Source organism: Xiphophorus couchianus, chromosome 17 (assembly GCF_001444195.1).
Source record: "Xiphophorus couchianus chromosome 17, X_couchianus-1.0, whole genome shotgun sequence".
Classification (NCBI taxonomy): domain Eukaryota; kingdom Metazoa; phylum Chordata; class Actinopteri; order Cyprinodontiformes; family Poeciliidae; genus Xiphophorus; species Xiphophorus couchianus.
In genome coordinates, this window is record NC_040244.1 from 9,938,336 (window position 1) to 9,955,740 (window position 17,405).

Sequence of the window (17,405 nt, forward strand, 5' to 3'; positions counted from 1 at the left end):
TTCCCCCCTCATATTCCCTATACATAAACTGTCAAGTCCTTGCTGTTTACAGTGGCATCAACACTTGTCATACGTCCACAGATTACTGCAAATCCTTCCCAGTCTGTGTTAGACTCGGCTGAAAGCGGGGAGAGAGGAGGAGATGATGAAAAGCCCAGCTCACAACCTCTCAAATCTGCCCCAAAAGGAAATTCAGAAGAAGAGGAAGAAAAAAATTGAAAAAAAAAAAACAAAAAACGAGGAGAGGCAGTAAAAGGTAAAAGGGGGGGGTTTGCAAAAAGCGCAGTACAGTTCCTCTCAAGGACACAGCTGTCTGTTTTGAAAGAGACAGACTGAGAGAAAAGATGCTTGAGGCTGCTTTAAACAGTCACAAACAAACACAGATCCCTATCAAACGTCTTTCGCAGGCTGAATACTCAAGGTGTTTTAATATTCCAAACATCACCAGATGGCAATCTTTATCAAATTAGTATGCACCGCACAGGATAGCATATCTTATTAAGCTCTGCAAAATGGTTAGATAACAAATTTTAAAACATTTGAGTGCATAAATATTGTCAGGTTTTTTTCCCGTTTTTTTTTTTTTTTCCTTTGGTTGCATTTCAGCTTCAACCACAAATCATAAGCCTCTGGGGAAAAAAAAAAAGGCTGCAAAGCTGATCGATAATCTGCAGCGTGATGGAAATTTCTCGTCGGACTGCGACGAGTGGGACCCGGCTACCCAGCGACTTCAGTTAATCATTAGCAGAGTCCAATTAGAGAGGGAGCGCTGATGGGAGGGGAAAATAAATCACAACGCGTTTCTTCCCTCCCTCCTCCTCTTCAGAAAGGGGCTTCAACTCGGACCGGAGCGATAAATCTGAATATTAATAATGACAATTTCTCCCTCATTTGTAGCAGGGCCTCCACGGCTGCCAATCGGCATTAAGGAGGGCGAAGAAATTAATAGATTTATAGGCGCGGTCCGGGAACGCTCGCGACATCGTGCGTGGCTCGAGGAAAATCGGGGGTTTGATATCGGTGGTAGTGTGTTTGCGGCACGATAAAAAGGAGCCATATTTGTCCAGTTTGTGAGGAAATATTCCGAATTTGTTTTATTATTATTATGCAAAGAAAGGGGACGGGGGGTTACAAGAAATTAAAAGCAGCAGAGAAATATGGATAAAGCTTTCTGCACTGGGCCTACAAACAGGCATGCACAACGAGGAAATGCACCCCCCCCTCCCAGCTTTCCAGCCTCCAGATCCACGCTCACAGCAGTTGCTAAGCGACAAGCAGAAGAGTCCACTCAGTTTGCTGAGGCTAAAAACTATTTTCTTGAGTAGATTTTAAGTTGTTTTTCCTTTTCTTTATTTTTTTTTTCGAGGCTGTTGTGCTTTTCCTGGAAAATTGGAGCACGCCGCGCGGTTATCCTCCAATCTCCAGCGCGCTGCTCTCGAGAAGCTGCAAGCAGATGCAAATGTTTGTCGGCGAGACGGAAGACGTCTCTCCTTTTTGTGTCTGCCTTTTACTATTCTATCCTATAATGCGGCAGCTGCATAAATCCTCCTACCTCATTCAATAAGCTAATATTAGTCATCCATCTCTTTACACTCCTTCCCCCCAACCCCGCTATTTCTCTTTATGCGATTTTTTATGTGACGCCGCTTTCTCCCCTCATCCATCCTTCCATCCAGCCATCTATTCGCTGACTGAGAGCTCCATTCCATCCCCTCATTCCAGCATCAACCATCTATCTCATTTTTCTGCTTCCAGCCCTCCTCTTGCTCTCCACTCATCTATAAATTCGATCAAAGCCTCGCCGGGCCGCTCGTGCATCCATCCATCCATCCAGCTGTTCATCCGCTGCTCCTTTTTTTCTTCCCCCCATGCGGCCCCCTCCGCTTCATGCGTCCCACCTTCATACATCATTAGGCAATCTATATGTCAGTGCTTCCCAACCCTCGGTCTCTGAAGAACTGTCTGCCGCCGCCCGTTCGTACCTCTTGGTAGCGGGCCAGGCCTCCGTTGACGGCGGCGTCGATGACCCCGTTCAGGCACATGGTGAGGGGGTTGATGTTCTGCATCTGCCGGTTCTGGCACTGGGTGATCAGCGTGCGCAGCTGCAGGTTCTTGTTCTCGATCACCTCGATGGCGTTCTCCAGCGGGCTCACCTCCACCTGCACGGTTAGGGAAACGTTCCGTTCTCATAAAAGTTCCATCTTGTGTCAGAAATTAAAATATTTTAAAATGGAGAAACATTTTTTAATCACAAGACTTGGGTTATGATATCATTATCAGAATATTACTAAAGAAGCTGTCTATTCACAGAGTTATTAACCCAAGTTGAGGTTTACAACAGCCTCAGCTGACGAAAGTGCTTCACAACAAACACAACATCACAGGTAGATAAATAATAAAATAGAAAATATAATTAAGCTTAGTCAAATTTGTGGAAAGTTAAGTGGAAAAAAAAGGAAAAAAAATCAAAATAATGTCAGTAAAAAAATAAAATAAATTATGGGTGTAATTTTTGTAATCTTCTATAATGCTCAACTTTGAAAAACTGAAATCAAGCTTGTTCCTCCCATTCGGCCTTCTAAATTTTAGTTATGAAATATTCACACCATAGTTCCACTTTTAATTCTCCTGGATTTCATGCTTGTAATGACCACTATTAAACAGCTCAGTTTTATCTTTGGTTTATCCTGAAGTAGTGGATAGTTTCTACATTTCTTTACTCAACTCTAATTGACAATTTTCACAGACCTTTTATATATTTAATTGGTCAAATTAAGACAGTTCTGCTTAAGGGAAAATAAACACATTTTGCACATTTTTGTACTTGAGAAATAATACTTTGAATTTTCAGAGCCATTTTCTCCAGTAGTGAACGAAAACTATTAAATGTATCTCACAAAAAGCAAAAAACAACAAACAATTAAAATGCTCTCCACATTTCAGAAGTGGGTGTTAATTATCTTAGCATCTCTTTTACAATTGGATGCAAGCAGCAATTACTCGGCTCCCGGTCACTTTTAAGCACGCTTTTCTTTTCATCCTCCATTTTCCATTTTTGACTTTCATATTTTAGTCCCTCATAAAGCCTAATCCTTTAGCCAATTTCATATTTCATATGCAGTTCTGCTAAACCATCACAGAGTAATTCAGAATTTACATTCGGGCAATGTTGCAGTACGTTCAGCGGCTGGAACTAAAGAATATGAGCTTAGACCTTAAAAGACAGAAGCTGCCTCGTGTTTCGCACATTCACTGGACGCCATTTCAGTGTCAACCCACTTCTTTGGGCTCTGAATGATACAATTTTAGAGGGTTTTTGCAAACCTACATGTACGACACTGGTGGAGATTTAAACATTTCCCAAAATCTGAGCCATTTCTTTGTGGAATTTAATGTCCATATGTACGTAGCTATCTAAATCTCCCTTATGTGTGACGGCCGTGTATGATTTTATGTCTTCAAGGTAATTTTTTTTTTTTTTTATCAATAGTGTTCACACTCACCAGCTCTCTCTTCTCGACTTCAAACCAGCGGGAAATGCCTGGGAGACTCTGAACCAAAGTCAGGGTAGTCCTCTCCACCCACAGGCTCTGCAAAATAAATAAATAAATGAAAAAAGGAGACCTTAATTTTACGAGATTGTGCTGATCACTAGAAAAAAAAAAAATCACTACTTATGCCTAATGCACAAATGCTCTCCGTTTCAAATACTTAAGGCTGCACATCCTGCAAAAAGGTTCACTTCTGGATGCAGGTCAGGTGTCACGTCTGATCTGTTATGTCATCATTCACGTTCCGGCACTTACACAGCGGGCCGGCGCGCTCGTCAATACTGATTGATCTCACAAGGTCACTCCGACAGGATGTAAACTGTGGCAACTCGAATATTTACAGGAGGCTCTTAATGTAACACATTCATCCTATAGCGCTGCACATGTGACAGCGTGTGTGCCACAATGTAACCATGTCGACAAACCCGAGGAGTGAAAAGTTGTTCAATATTTATTGTGCAGGTTTAACAGATGGCGGCTCCAACGTCTGCAGTGTTTCCGCCTACTGCGTTCTCAACACCTCACGTTCTTTTGATTTGACTACACACTGCCTTGTGAAAGTATTAACGCCTCTGACTTTTTGCACATCTTGTTGATTTGTAACCACAAATTTTTATTGTTTTTACAGTATTCAACCAGCTAGTTAAAACTGGTGCAATTTCATGTAAGAATAAATACAGATGTAGCTGAAGAAGAAACATTACTTTCCAGGCTTCTGGAGGAGCAGCACAGATCCACAGCTCAGGTAGGGGGGAGATTTGTCAGCTGTGCACTTCACTAATCTGGTCAGAGAGGCGGAAAAACTAATCCGTTGCTGAAGGAAAGCCATGAGAAAGTCTCAATTGCTTTTTGCTACAACATGTGAGAAAAACTGATATAATCGAGAAACTGATTGATAAAAAAAAAAACATCTATACATTCCTTTCACACAGAAAAGCCAATTAAACTTATTTATTCATTTATTTTTTGCTGAGGAGACTTCAGACAGAAATTGGGATGGTTACAAAATGAGATCATGTGTTTGCTTTAATTCTAGTTTTGGACGCAGCGTTTTGCTCTAGGACCCTCCAAAAGAGCAGCTGAGAGCTTTTGCGCAGCATCGATCCAGTGTCCTCGCGCTGAAGGAGGGTCTTCCGACTCACTACACAGCCCTGCCGCCCTCTATTGATTTTATGCTTTTAAAGGCCAAGAAACCCACCTGAACACAACTCGCGGGAGGCAAAAAAAAAAAAAAAGTGCCTCCAAACAGGAAGTCGAGAGAAAAGTCCAACATAGATACAAGGCTCTCTGCCTTTCCACTGAAATAATAAAAACTAATTTTGTTTCTTTGTCGGTGTTCGATTGATGGCTTTTTTATTTACGGGGGATCATACAATAATCATACATTACCAGACCCGCTGCGCACTCTAGTCACAACATTAATGTTTATTGCGCGCTATTCCTTCCTCAAGGCCAGAGACATCCAGCCTAAATGAAAATGCGATACCATGATTAAATTTAGCCAAGTAACCTTGATGGAAGTGATGAGAAAACGGTATGAAGCCTGCGTGCAATAAAAGCTGAATATTTATGAGTGTAATATTGGGTTCTGTGATGCTGGGCGTCTTAAAGTGTGTGCAGCTGCAGGACCGCATCAGCCTGAAAAGACTTCATTTGCGCTCCAGCCTCACATGGCTCTGACTACTGCCTGGGTTTTTGTGTATAATTACCGGTGCTGCTTCCCTAATGAATAAAACATGCGCGCCGTACACAGACTAATACCTGAGCGCAAACCATCGCTACATTCGCAACACATGGTAGATGAGCGAGGCCAGGAAGGATGTCAATGAGCCCGTTTCAAGTGGTCCAGGTGAGAAGGCGCTAATGGAATTATTGGAGTCTTAACATTTTCCCCAATATCCACATGTGTAGGTGTTCATGTGCTTCTTTCCCTACCTTAAACTCGTTCTCCTTGTCTTTGGTGCCCTTGTGGAAGGGTCGGTCGTATCGGAACTTCCAGATGTGATTGAACTTGTAGAAGCTTTTGATGTTGTCCGGCACGCCGTCTCGCTGCAGTACGTCCTGGCTCTCCGGGATGGGAGTTACGGCGTAGATCTGCAGGTCTGGAATCCCCCCCAACAAGTCAAGAAAAGCGTGAGAGTGCAAACGAGGGAGAAGTGCTGCGGGGCTGAAATGGACAACTTTTCAAAAACCTGGAGGACCATGGGGACCTGAGGATGTTCCGATGGGCAGATGAAGACTTTTTTTCTCTTAAAGTATGGCTGACTGCCTTGTTTACATTCACATGGAGGGAAGGGAATGTTAACAGGATATGGGGTGTGTTGGGGTCGTTAGAGCAAGCAGTGGACGGAGTCAAAGGAAGCCATTTGGTTTATTTTTGCTTAGCTCAGCCTCACCTTTATTAGCCGAGACTCTCGCACTGATGAGCAGATTTATGATAGGAAGCACGGTTGATTAAAATAAATCATCAGTGTTGGTGATAAGGATACACGAATGGGTGAACAATATGACAGAGGTGCTATTGATTGGTATAATATTAAAATAACACACCAGGTGTGGATGTAAACAATCGATATCTATGTCAAATTTACATGGGTATGTCCAAAAGATTCACATGTGGACATGTAAAATGTAAATGTGCATGAATACTGCATGTCATTTTACCTGTATACACATATAAATTGCACGCATGTAGCAATTAGTAAGTGTCTGTATACAGTTCACCTATGAATTAATCTAATTTGCATGTGCGCATACATAAATTACATGTGGATACACCCAATTCACATATCCACTCCAACATTTTAGGTGCACATGTACACATTTCATATAAACACAAAGGTAACATGGATAAATTTCACATGTACACACATAGATTTCATACATGCAAACAAATAATTCACATTCAAAATTCACATTCACGCATACCCAGTTCACATGGACAGTTTGTGTGCATCCATGCATCTTTCAAATCATTTCACACGGATGCATGTGTGCGCATCCCATCAGCATGAGTCACATTCACCACCACATAATAATACACGCATCTATTGACACGTAACACATGACACACAATCCATATCTACAAATGACACAAGTACACACATCCTATTCGCACAAACTTTAAATGTACACATACGATTCACATGTTTGCACAAATAATTCACATGCAAACAGAGTCCTGTCATCCTTAGAATTAGCCCGTATGCTGACACTGCAAAAATGCACGGCAACAACTCACATGTACGCGTTCAGATTTCACTAAAAACATTTTGTTTTAATGTTCACGCTTTCAATTCACATTTACATGTGAAGATTTACATGAGCACGCATCCTACGCACATGTGCAGGCGTAAAATAACCCTGTACATGCATATACTGTAGTGCGCTCATGTTTGTATACCATTCAGACTGACGTATACACACACCCATTTCATACGTACACACTCAGAAATCACATGACACACAACTCACAAGAGGATTTATATGTAATCCAGAAGTAGACGTTGAACATTGCGACGCAGATAAAGTGTTTTTTTTCCAGTCGTCGTGGCTGTGTGTTGCGTTTCGGTACTTCTATGTAGGCCAACACTTGTCCCATACATTCGTGTGAATAATTAACAAGGCCAACATGCTGTATTTATTAATTCAAGCAATGCATGGAAGTGAAATGAGCTTTTCTTTTGCTATTCAGAGGACGTGCTACACGTACAGTGAGAGTGGTTTCAGGAAACAGAATAATGCCAAGTACAATAATTGTTCTGCGCAGCCCTGCGGAAGCTCAGGCAGCCAGAGATGCAATTCTTACAGCTGAACCAGTCAATATACGTTGACCCGTTTCTCAATCTGATTCCCCACCCCTGAGATCAAATTGAAATAATCCATTTCGTAATGTTTACGCTGACTGATAAGCAGATTTTGTGAATCTTCAAAACCAAACAGTCTTATTCCCATTCGCTAGCAAAAAAAATCATGAGCCTCTTTGGGAAACCAGATCCTGGGTTTATTCCCCACCACAGTGCACCTGACTGCAGTTTGTTCGTTGCATGCACTCTGCAGTACAGTCTACTTTTGTAAGTGTATGACCAAACGGCAAGGAATGGCATGTGGTCAGTTATGGATACAGAGTACTCGTGTTTTCTGCTGTCAGTAGACAGTTGCACAAAAAAAGAAGAAAAGATTCTGTCTTGTCAAGGATACACTGTGCATCTGCCTGGTATATGGTCTGGTCCGGCTGGTTGACGTGCTGCATAGCGATGGCGTGAGGAAACTCGTTGAGCATCCGCTGCTGGAAAGCCTCCAGCCTCTCGTAGTCATGGCCGCGGCACACAAACTCTTTATTCTGCAGCATAGAGCGAGGGGATTTTAAAGGTGAAGCAGCACGGGGTTAGCTTGACATCTAGTGGCTGGAGCACGCAACTGCAAACTTCAATAAGGACAGGGTCTGTTACATCATTAAATGGCACAGAATAAAAGTTGCTGAATGTCACCTTACACTGGAGGAGTCTTGCGTAAGAGAATGTTAATTCTCTCTGCAGCTTTTTCACAATTTTGCAGACAGGAAAATTATTACACAATCCAATATAGAGAATATGAAAATTTTACCCGTAAGAAGAAAGGGAACTTCTTTCCATAGAAGCCAACTCTGAAGAATTCGGGCTCTAATCTTTGCTGGTCCATGATTTTGTCATACAGGGACGCTTCCATCATCTGACAAAGAAAATCAGCCGCTGCGTTTATATTTCCCTCTTTTCCCAAGCTAAACGGATTAATAGCAATCCTGTTTTCAAATCTTGACTGCATGCCTGCAGCTCCTCTCACAGCTCACCCTCATTTTGCTCAAGTTCCTGTAGTCGTAGTAAGACTCGTACTGGTCGGCGAGCTCCCTGCAGAGGATGATGCCGTTCTCCCAACACTGAGGTTCGAAAAGGACAGAAAGAGAGAAAAAAAATGTCAGAACAAACCCTGAAGGAAAAATCTGATTTAACATGTAGGATCGTTACCAAACCACTTGATGGCACTATTGAGCCAAACAAAAAGAGAGAAAAAAAATCAAGAATCAATCACACCCTCTCCTTGCACAGGTATTGGTACAGAATCCAGCAGACTTGCTAATTAGATAGGAAGCTTTTCCTGCTGCCTCCTCGCCCCTACGAGGTCGCACTGGCAGATGGTGAAGCCAGTGAATGTGAGGGAAAAGTGGAATATTTGTATCAAGAGGAGTAGTTCTAATGATTCCCTAAATTCATCTGGGATTGGGGAGCTTTTTGATCATTTGTCTCTGCAAGAAGTGTATCTCTGAAGAGCAGTAAACTTTTGATTAAACTATGAAAATGTTGGCGTACTCAGCTAAAAAAAAAAATCAAAAAAATGAGACAGCATGCTTAAAATTGTAAGTATTATACTGAAATGCTGGACAAGATAGCTCACGCTGTGTGCTGGCTCACCTTTCCCCTATCAAAGTTCTGGATGATGGTGAGATGCAAATACTCCTTCCTCTGCCACTCGCTCTGCATGGGGTAGTTAAGAAACTCTCTAAGCGGTCGATCTGACCATTCCAGTAGCTCGTCATACAGCAGAAGGGTGTATGAAGCTTCTGCAATATTCACGAAGAAAGAAGTTCAGATCAGACGTGTGGCGTTAAGATAACGACTGAAGAATAACAATACCGTACACGCGTTCAGAAGTGCTCGTGCGTTTTGAATTTTTCCACTTTTTCTTAAGCTACAACAATTTTTTTTGTGTGTAATTTATGGGCTATATTGTCCTGTTGGAAGGTGAACTTCATCTCAGTCTCAAGTCTTAATTGCCTGGATTCTGATTTATGTAATCCTTTTGCAACTGCTCTAGCAACTGTTTAACAAAGAGACTACTGGCAAATTCATCAACTTTCTCTGGTGTTGCTGACTTTTGGAGACCCCAATGACGATATAGGAGTTTTTCTTTTGAGTTTGTCCATCACATAAGATCTCAATACAATAAGTTTGTGGCTAAAAGTGGAAAAGTTCAAGGAATATGAGTACCAAGATGTTGAGAACAGCAAAATGTGAAAGAGTATAAAAAAAAAAAACCTGTCCCCACAGAAAGTACCTGTGTAGTTCTGCGCTTTGAGATGGAGGTCGTACAGTTTGTGGATGTAGCGGATGTACATTTCCTCCTTGTTCAGCTCTGTTTTATAGAAATTCTGAAAGGAAAAAAAACAAATGATTCAGTTGAAAGAGAGTCAAGAAAGGGCAAACAGAAGGTAAGGAGGTTGCAACAATCCGAGAGTTTAAAGATGTAAATAGGCTAAATAAATAAATAAATGAAATGTTGATGCTTGACAAAGGTGCAATAACATATCATCTGCAATGTAACAGAAACCTCTCATTTATTCGCCCACACACCCGGGCGAAGGAATTAGTTACATAAGCAAAAGCCCTGCAGGGCACGCTTATATTTTTCCCATCCATTAGATTTCAAGAATCAGTATTTCTTCGGCAAAAGTAGCAGCCGCATAAAATGAGCAGAACATAAAAACTCTTGTGAATTTAATAAGCATTCAAATCTGTCTGCATTTATCATCAAATCTAAATGGACTTTTAAAAAAGGTATGCAAGAAAATTTTAAAAATGATAGACCATGTCAGAGGTTCCTGTAGTTTTATCTAGCTATGAAAAGAACATCAATGACATTAAAATGTTGGAAAAATTACTACTGTTCTTGTTTAACCTGAGATACTAGTAAATCTAACTGCAATGATGCTCATTTTGAACAATAGACTGTATTGTCTGCAGTGTCATGTCATGTAAAATACCAAGTTTATGAAGCAGGACAGCTTTTTCTAAGTTTCATGTACCGTAGATAAAATAGGATTGACTTAATTTATATTACATGCCAAATTATCAATTAGTCACATCTAAACGGAGCAAACATGCTAAAGCTAATGGGAGTTTACCGAGAACTTTAGCTATATTTGTTAAGTTATCCGTTTTCTACAAGAAATGTTGGTGTTTTGTAGCACATTGCAGCAGCTTTCTTAACTGAGTCAACCCAGACAGGAGCTACACATCTAAGCTGTCCTGCACAAAATCAGACTGGGATAAAACACCAGTCACATTCAAGAGAAAGGGATTCTGTAGCTTTCTGACTGTCATACTAGAGTGAGCTAGGTGGAACAATCAGTCTACTAACGTATTGCAATGCTGATGAAATGTACTGTTATGCCCCAGAACTTGTAACCTTGCTGAGTTTTCAACCTTATATATGTTGATCGCACTGAATTGCTTAATTAGTCAGACTGAAACTAACTTTGATCGGTAAGGATTGGAGATGAATCGATGGTATTTGTCAAATTTTCTGTTTTTGAGGTTTTAATTTGTAAAAGAAAGAAGAAGAAGAAAAAAATCAACCAATGCACTCTTTGGTTTACTCTGAATATGGATTAATGTTGACAGCTTCTATTAATTTTGACTTTGAATTCATGTCAACTCACAGAAGGAATGAGATAAAGGACATTTTTAAAAATTATTTTCTTTCATTCGAAATGCCTTTTTAAGGAAAAACTGTAAGGAAAAAAAGAAACTGAAATCAGAAATCGCATTTAATATAAATAATAAACAAAAAATGTTTTATTTTTGCGCCGTATCGCCCAGCCCTAGGGATCGCCTCATTAAGACGACGCGCCTTAATGAGGCCACATCTATATTTAATCAATACTTAGTTTTTGATTGGATAGAGAGTTATGTCAATACATTTCAACAGATTTTGAGCCAGTCAGTGTTAGCCTATTTTTTAATTGATAAATCAAATTATGCAAGCACGTTTTAATTTGTTACAGATTGTCGGTTAATTACTTTCTTTTCCTTTTATAAAAATCCAATCATCTAATTTACGTAACTGCCAATCGACTGGGATGGAAAAATTGCTGCACTGCATCTGTCACTAATTGTTTTTAGCAGGTTTTGGTGAATTAAATTTGAGAAATTTTGTGCACAAAATGCTCTCTCACATTAACCCAATGCTTACATCAGATGAAGTAAATAAATAATCATTTTTAAGGGAAGCGCGAAAACTCACCAATAAGCTGACAGTACATCCGATCTTTTTACCATCCACTTCCCCCAACTTCATACAATCCCTGTGGAATAAACGTGAACATGTAACACCAGATGATACAAGAGCCGAATCGGACAATCTAATACATCACGGAGGACACGTGTGTGCGTGTAGGGGTGTGTGTGTAGGTGTGAGTGTGCGTGCTCTCCGACCTGTAGTCCAGCAGCCTTTCCATCAGACGAGTGACGGTCGCGATCAGAGAGATCCCGCTCTCCCTCCACGTCTCCCTCTCAATCTTCTTCAGCAAGCTGCGGGACAAATGAAGAGAGACGAGGACAAGACGGAGAGAACGTCAAGACTCGAGAGGGGGGCGAGGGAGATGGAGAGAGTACGGGAACGGGGGATAGCGATGGAAGAAATTACTGAAGAAAGAAAACGGCTCAAAGCAAAGAGGAAATTAATCTCGGTCATGCAAAGTGTCACCTATGCTTGTTGGCTCGCCTGCCGGAGTTAAACCATGAAGCTAAACAGATTATATAGATTATAACAACTGCTTGGTTTGATGGAAAGTTAGGAAAACACACACACAATAGTTTTGTATTTTTTTGGGACCAATTGTTCCCCCTGTTTTCCCCTCACACAGACGACACAGAGACCAAAGACGAGAGCGTCTTACCTAGGGTACGGACCAAACAGAGGAATTCTACTCCAGGCGGGAAGCATAGGCGGAATAAATTAATATTAACATGATTAAAAATTGGCACAAACTCACACGGCTCAGCTTAAGGGGTGGGAAAGATCAGCAGGTGGGACAGTTGTTGAAAAGCAAAAACAGAACTGAAATATGCTGAAATCATAGAAAATTTATTGCAATTTAATCAGAAAAAGCAAGAAGTTACAGACTAGAATAAGCAAAAAATAATAATGATAAAAGAATTAGATTATGGGGAAAAAAAACAACTTCTTTTGCATTATCACACCTCATTTTACAGATTACATATAAATAAACATTAGTTATTTAGTGATCTGCTATTTCTAATATGTAAAAAATGATGAGAAGGTGAATGATTTGCGACAAAAGGACAAACGGACAGTTTAAATCACCTACAGGGTCGTACAGAAGTTTTCACATCCTTGAACTGTTACACATTTTGTCAGGTTATAAACTATTGTTGGGATTTTGTGTTTGGACGCCATCAGCTTCCCTAATCTTACCTAAGAAAAGCATCCCCACAGCATAATGCTGTTGGGGATGCCTTGTCCTTCTTGTGTTTAGAGAAGGACAAAGGATAAAAGGTTCCAAGTTTTTTTTACAAGTAAAAATCTGAAAAGTATATCTAATAATTACATTTAACTTTTACATTAATTTTAACTTGCCTTTGGATTATTTCGTAATTAGGAGACATAGTCAAATCATTCTGTGTGCATTTAATGGTAAACATGCCGATAGTTCTTTTCTGCTTTCTTGACAAGTGAAGCGTTAATCAAACATTGGGTAGAAGCTCCACATTCAGGATAAGTGAACTTAAGTTTCCAGAATTTAAGTAAAACCACTGTCCTCCTCTGCTGCAGCTGCACATTATTTGTAGGCTTGTCGCAATAAACAAATAAATTAATTGCACGATAAATTAAAAGAAAATCAATCATTTTCATTTGCTTGATTTATCGTTTTTCTCTTTTCTCCCTCTGTTTTTTTGTTTTTGTTTTTTTTTTTACCAAAAACTGGATGATAAAAGTCTTCAGTTTGGAGCTTTGGTCTCAACTGTCCCTTTTTTTAAAGACAATTTTGTTTACAGAGATGTCATAATTCATTTTATTTCCTGTTTCTGTTTGGTTTATTTCAAATTTGGATATTTAAAATGTCTTCCAGGACCAGTGTTTAAATGTTCATTAGAATTAAAAGTTCATTGGATCATTGAGAATGTGTTCTTGCATTATTGTGCCATTATTACTATTGTATTACTTGAAAATGGTCCTAAAACAACAATATTATCTATTGTTTATCGCAAAAGGTCCTAGGACAATTTATCGTCCGGCAACATTTGTTATTGTGACAGGCCTAACTATTTGTGTCTGTCACATAAAATCCCAAAGAAGTGGATCAAAGTCGCATCTGGAAAGTGACAAAATGGGAATAAGTTCAAGCACTGCAAACACTTTCGTAAGCCCCTGTATGTGATGGCGAGGAGATGTTGCTTATGCAAATGAACTTGAATTACTATTTAACAGGAATGAGTTAACAGCAGTGTCCAAATATTGGCCCACAATATGCAAAATATGCAAAAACAATAAAAACAAATGATGACAATATCACACACACACAAAGTCGGACGCATGCCTGCAAACAAACACTGAGCAGATGCAGCAGAAATCTGGAAACAGACGGACAGAATGAAGAAAGCCCATCGACAGATGTGGTGAGAGTGAAGATCAAAGTGAAAGTGTTTACTACTAACCTCTTCATGTAACTACTCTGCTTGATTTAAACTGCTCTGATGTAAAACTCCGTATTGCAGATTTCTTAATACTAATGTTCAAAAGCAACTAGAAATCAAAGACGAAACTTTTAATTTTTAGTTGTGTCTCGCCGAAATGTTCTGTATTATTCTATATAATTTGTGTTTCCTTCGCGTTTTTTAGTAACTCACATGCTATTGAAGAGTTCCCTGTAGGTTTCGTCTCCTTTACCCTCAGACATCAGACTGTCCAGTTTATCAATCAGCTTGGCCTCAACCTGTGAGGAGGAAAAAAACAAAAAGAGAAAGAAGATATACAGCCAATTCAGCAACACAGATAAAATGACTGGACAGAATCCAAACACAGATGGTTCAAAGGTCTCACAAGTGATGTGGATCACGTCAAAAAGCAAAGAAACACAGCTCTTTTCTTTGGCTTACTCAAATGAGTAATAAAAAAAAACTACTACTCCCTGTTTAAAGTGATGTAAAATTGTTGCGTTTTAAAGAGAAAAAGCTAAAAGAACATTTGTCTATTACAAGTTTTGAAGCTTTGTACCGCTGTCTGCTATGAAATGTAGCATGATTTAAAATGTTGGGGACATTTTCTGCTGAGGGAGGCATATCTTTTAAATAGAAAACACACACAGACTGCAGATGCAGTTAGGAATGCTAATGACGCCAGTACCACTAAATTCTAATGAGACGTAGAAAATGTTAAATGTCTTCAGTATATATATATATATATATATATATATATATATATATATATATATATATATATATATATATATATATATATATATACAGTACAGACCAAAAGTTTGGACACACCTTCTAATTCAATGGGTTTTCTTTATTTTCATGACTATTTATAAGGCAATAAATCCCACTTATTAACCTGACAGGGCAGGTTGACCTATGAAGTGAAAACCATTTCAGGTGTCTACCTCTTGAAGCTCATCAAGAAAATGCAGAGTGTGTGCAAAGCAGTAATCACAGCAAAAGGTTGCTACTTTGAAGAAACTAGAATATAAGGGCTATTTTCAGTTGTTTTACACTTTTTTGTTTAGTGCATATTTCCACATGTGTTATTCATAGTTTTCATGCCTTCAGTGTGAATCTACAATGTCAATAGTCATGGAAATAAAGGAAACTCATTGAATTAAAAGGTGTGTCCAAACTTTTGGTCTGTACTGTGTATATATATATATATATATATATATATATATATATAGTATTTGACTTGTACTGTAGAGTTGCATGCAGATTGGTGTCCCTGCTATTCTTAAAATGTTAAGTGAGTAAAGACCTCTTTGTAAATTTTATGCAATCTTAACGTTTACTTAGGGTTGTCGGATTATATACTCTGATAAAATCTGCCTCTTTTTTTTTATTAAAGAGCCATTCATCCTCCACGTTTTAAATCCGCCTTTGTACGGCTACTTCTGATCTCCTCGAAGTATACAAATGAAGATTTTAGGTAGACGATGAACGTGTCCCACCTGCTTGAAATTGCCACTGCGCCTCTGCTCCCAGTCCATCATGTCATGGAAGATTGGGATCATGACATTCCTCAGGTCGGGTTGGGGCACCAGGGTCACCTCCAGGAACGGTCCAATCATGGCCGGGATGAAGTTCAACTTGTGTTCCCCTACGTCCAAGACAAAGTTCGAGACACGAGTTCGACTTTTGATTGACTCGTCAACTTTTGGACCTGACATGACACTGAGGGAAATTCCTTTTGTGAAGGGCTTTTTTGATTGGTTATCAGGAGTACAACTTCTCAAAGACTTGTATGTATGAGTGGAATTTTTTTAAAACTTATATGGCATATTTATTAACTGATATGAATGTATTTTAAAGACTTGACTTTAGCTAAATTTGTGATCTACTTCTGTTTACGTATCATCATAATCAGTAAGACTAAGCATTTATATCTGTATCTTTTGATGAGCATGGCTGAAGGCTAATGAAGTTAAAAATAAAGAAAAGATTTTGTTCTTATATAACACTTTTTCCTTCCACCAGACTTTCCATGAATCTGCTTGGGCACATTACTTTGAATATCAATGAAGGTAAACCCTTTTATGTCTTTATCTTCACTGAGTGATCAGTGATAATAGGCCATAGCATGAGCAGCATTTGAGATGCATTTTAAGTTCTTCTCAAATTGTGAAAATATACAATTAAAAAGAAAAAAGTTTAACTTTAAAAATGTAAATATATGACATAAATGGGTTATTACAGTAAAGTGGAGACCAGTTAAACAAATAAATAAATAAAGCCTCATGTATGAACTCCATCCTTGGTGTGTCTATCTCACACATATGTAATAATTTCCACTATTTGCATTCAGTTTACCTAAATTCTGCCACATGCTGAAGATCTCACAGCCCATCATCACCCTCATGTCTCCGTACCTGCATGAGAAAAAAAACAAATTATCAGGAACGCATGCTGATGACATGCAAAGATTAAAAGGACTTGTGTGGTTCATGCTGTTAAACCTAAACCATGATGCTGAACGAACACGATTTTCAATAGTCTGCGTCCATTTGCAGCAGCCGACACTCACTTCTCCAGAATCTTCTTCCTCTTGGAGGGCGAGAAGGACTCAAGCTGAAGACAAGGCTGGTTGATGAATATTACAGACAGGTAGAAATACGAGTCCCAAACCTGGAAAATCGCACAGACCAAGCTTTCTTTTAAAAAGTAACACTTTATAGAATTTCGAGAGACAAATTTGGCATTTGTATTTCCATTCATTTTGATTTTTCTTGTCTGATCTGCTTTAGTTTTTAACAAAACATGTTACTTGTGATTATCAAACAACTAGAGGCATAGGTCCCTTAACATCCTGGAGATGAGTTCAAAGATGGGATTCAAATGGCTATACCTTGTAATCAAAGTTGTCGTTGAGGAAATTCTTCCTCAGGGCGTCAGAAAGGTAGAGGACGGTTGTGATGATAACGCTGAGAGAAAAGGGCAGACATTTTATTGACTATTCATATCTGGAAGGCACTTGTTGAAAACAGTAAAACAGAACCTCAAAGTGTTAAAAAAATAAATACTGAGAAAGAACAGCAACAATAGAAGATGAGAACTCTTGCAATCATCTCTTTATAATCTCACGTTCTATTTTTCTGTGATTGTGGTCTTACTTGTTCGTGACGAGTCGCATCACGGTCCAGTCTTTGGGAAACATTTCCGGTCTGATTAGGATTCTGAAGACTGTGAAGACGTGAAGCAGGAAGTCCTGCAAAATGAACCCACAGAAGACACTTAGAGGCAGTTTGAATATTCATGTGTACACGTTTTATAAAGTATTAACTTTCATCTGCTGCAGTCTTATAATAAA

General features: G+C 39.3%; 1 protein-coding gene across 3 annotated transcripts in view; it reads right to left on the bottom strand.

Moving 5' to 3' along the window:
- The window catches only part of dock4b (dedicator of cytokinesis 4b), a 129,703-nt gene that overhangs the window by 21,247 nt on the left and 91,051 nt on the right, over nt 1-17,405 (bottom strand). For 2 of the 3 annotated variants that reach the window (XM_028043596.1, XM_028043594.1), the window contains exons 27-43: nt 17,209-17,303; nt 16,944-17,019; nt 16,623-16,723; nt 16,409-16,467; nt 15,550-15,698; nt 14,237-14,322; nt 12,265-12,291; nt 11,801-11,896; nt 11,610-11,670; nt 9,642-9,735; nt 8,999-9,147; nt 8,380-8,466; nt 8,157-8,261; nt 7,752-7,893; nt 5,487-5,653; nt 3,504-3,590; nt 1,983-2,159 (exon numbers count right to left, since the gene is read on the bottom strand). In XM_028043596.1, the coding sequence (XP_027899397.1) occupies nt 1,983-2,159; nt 3,504-3,590; nt 5,487-5,653; nt 7,752-7,893; nt 8,157-8,261; nt 8,380-8,466; nt 8,999-9,147; nt 9,642-9,735; nt 11,610-11,670; nt 11,801-11,896; nt 12,265-12,291; nt 14,237-14,322; nt 15,550-15,698; nt 16,409-16,467; nt 16,623-16,723; nt 16,944-17,019; nt 17,209-17,303 (1,758 nt within the window). The remainder of the gene's footprint in view (nt 1-1,982; nt 2,160-3,503; nt 3,591-5,486; nt 5,654-7,751; nt 7,894-8,156; nt 8,262-8,379; nt 8,467-8,998; nt 9,148-9,641; nt 9,736-11,609; nt 11,671-11,800; nt 11,897-12,264; nt 12,292-14,236; nt 14,323-15,549; nt 15,699-16,408; nt 16,468-16,622; nt 16,724-16,943; nt 17,020-17,208; nt 17,304-17,405) is intronic. The other variant, XM_028043595.1, reaches the window with a different exon arrangement.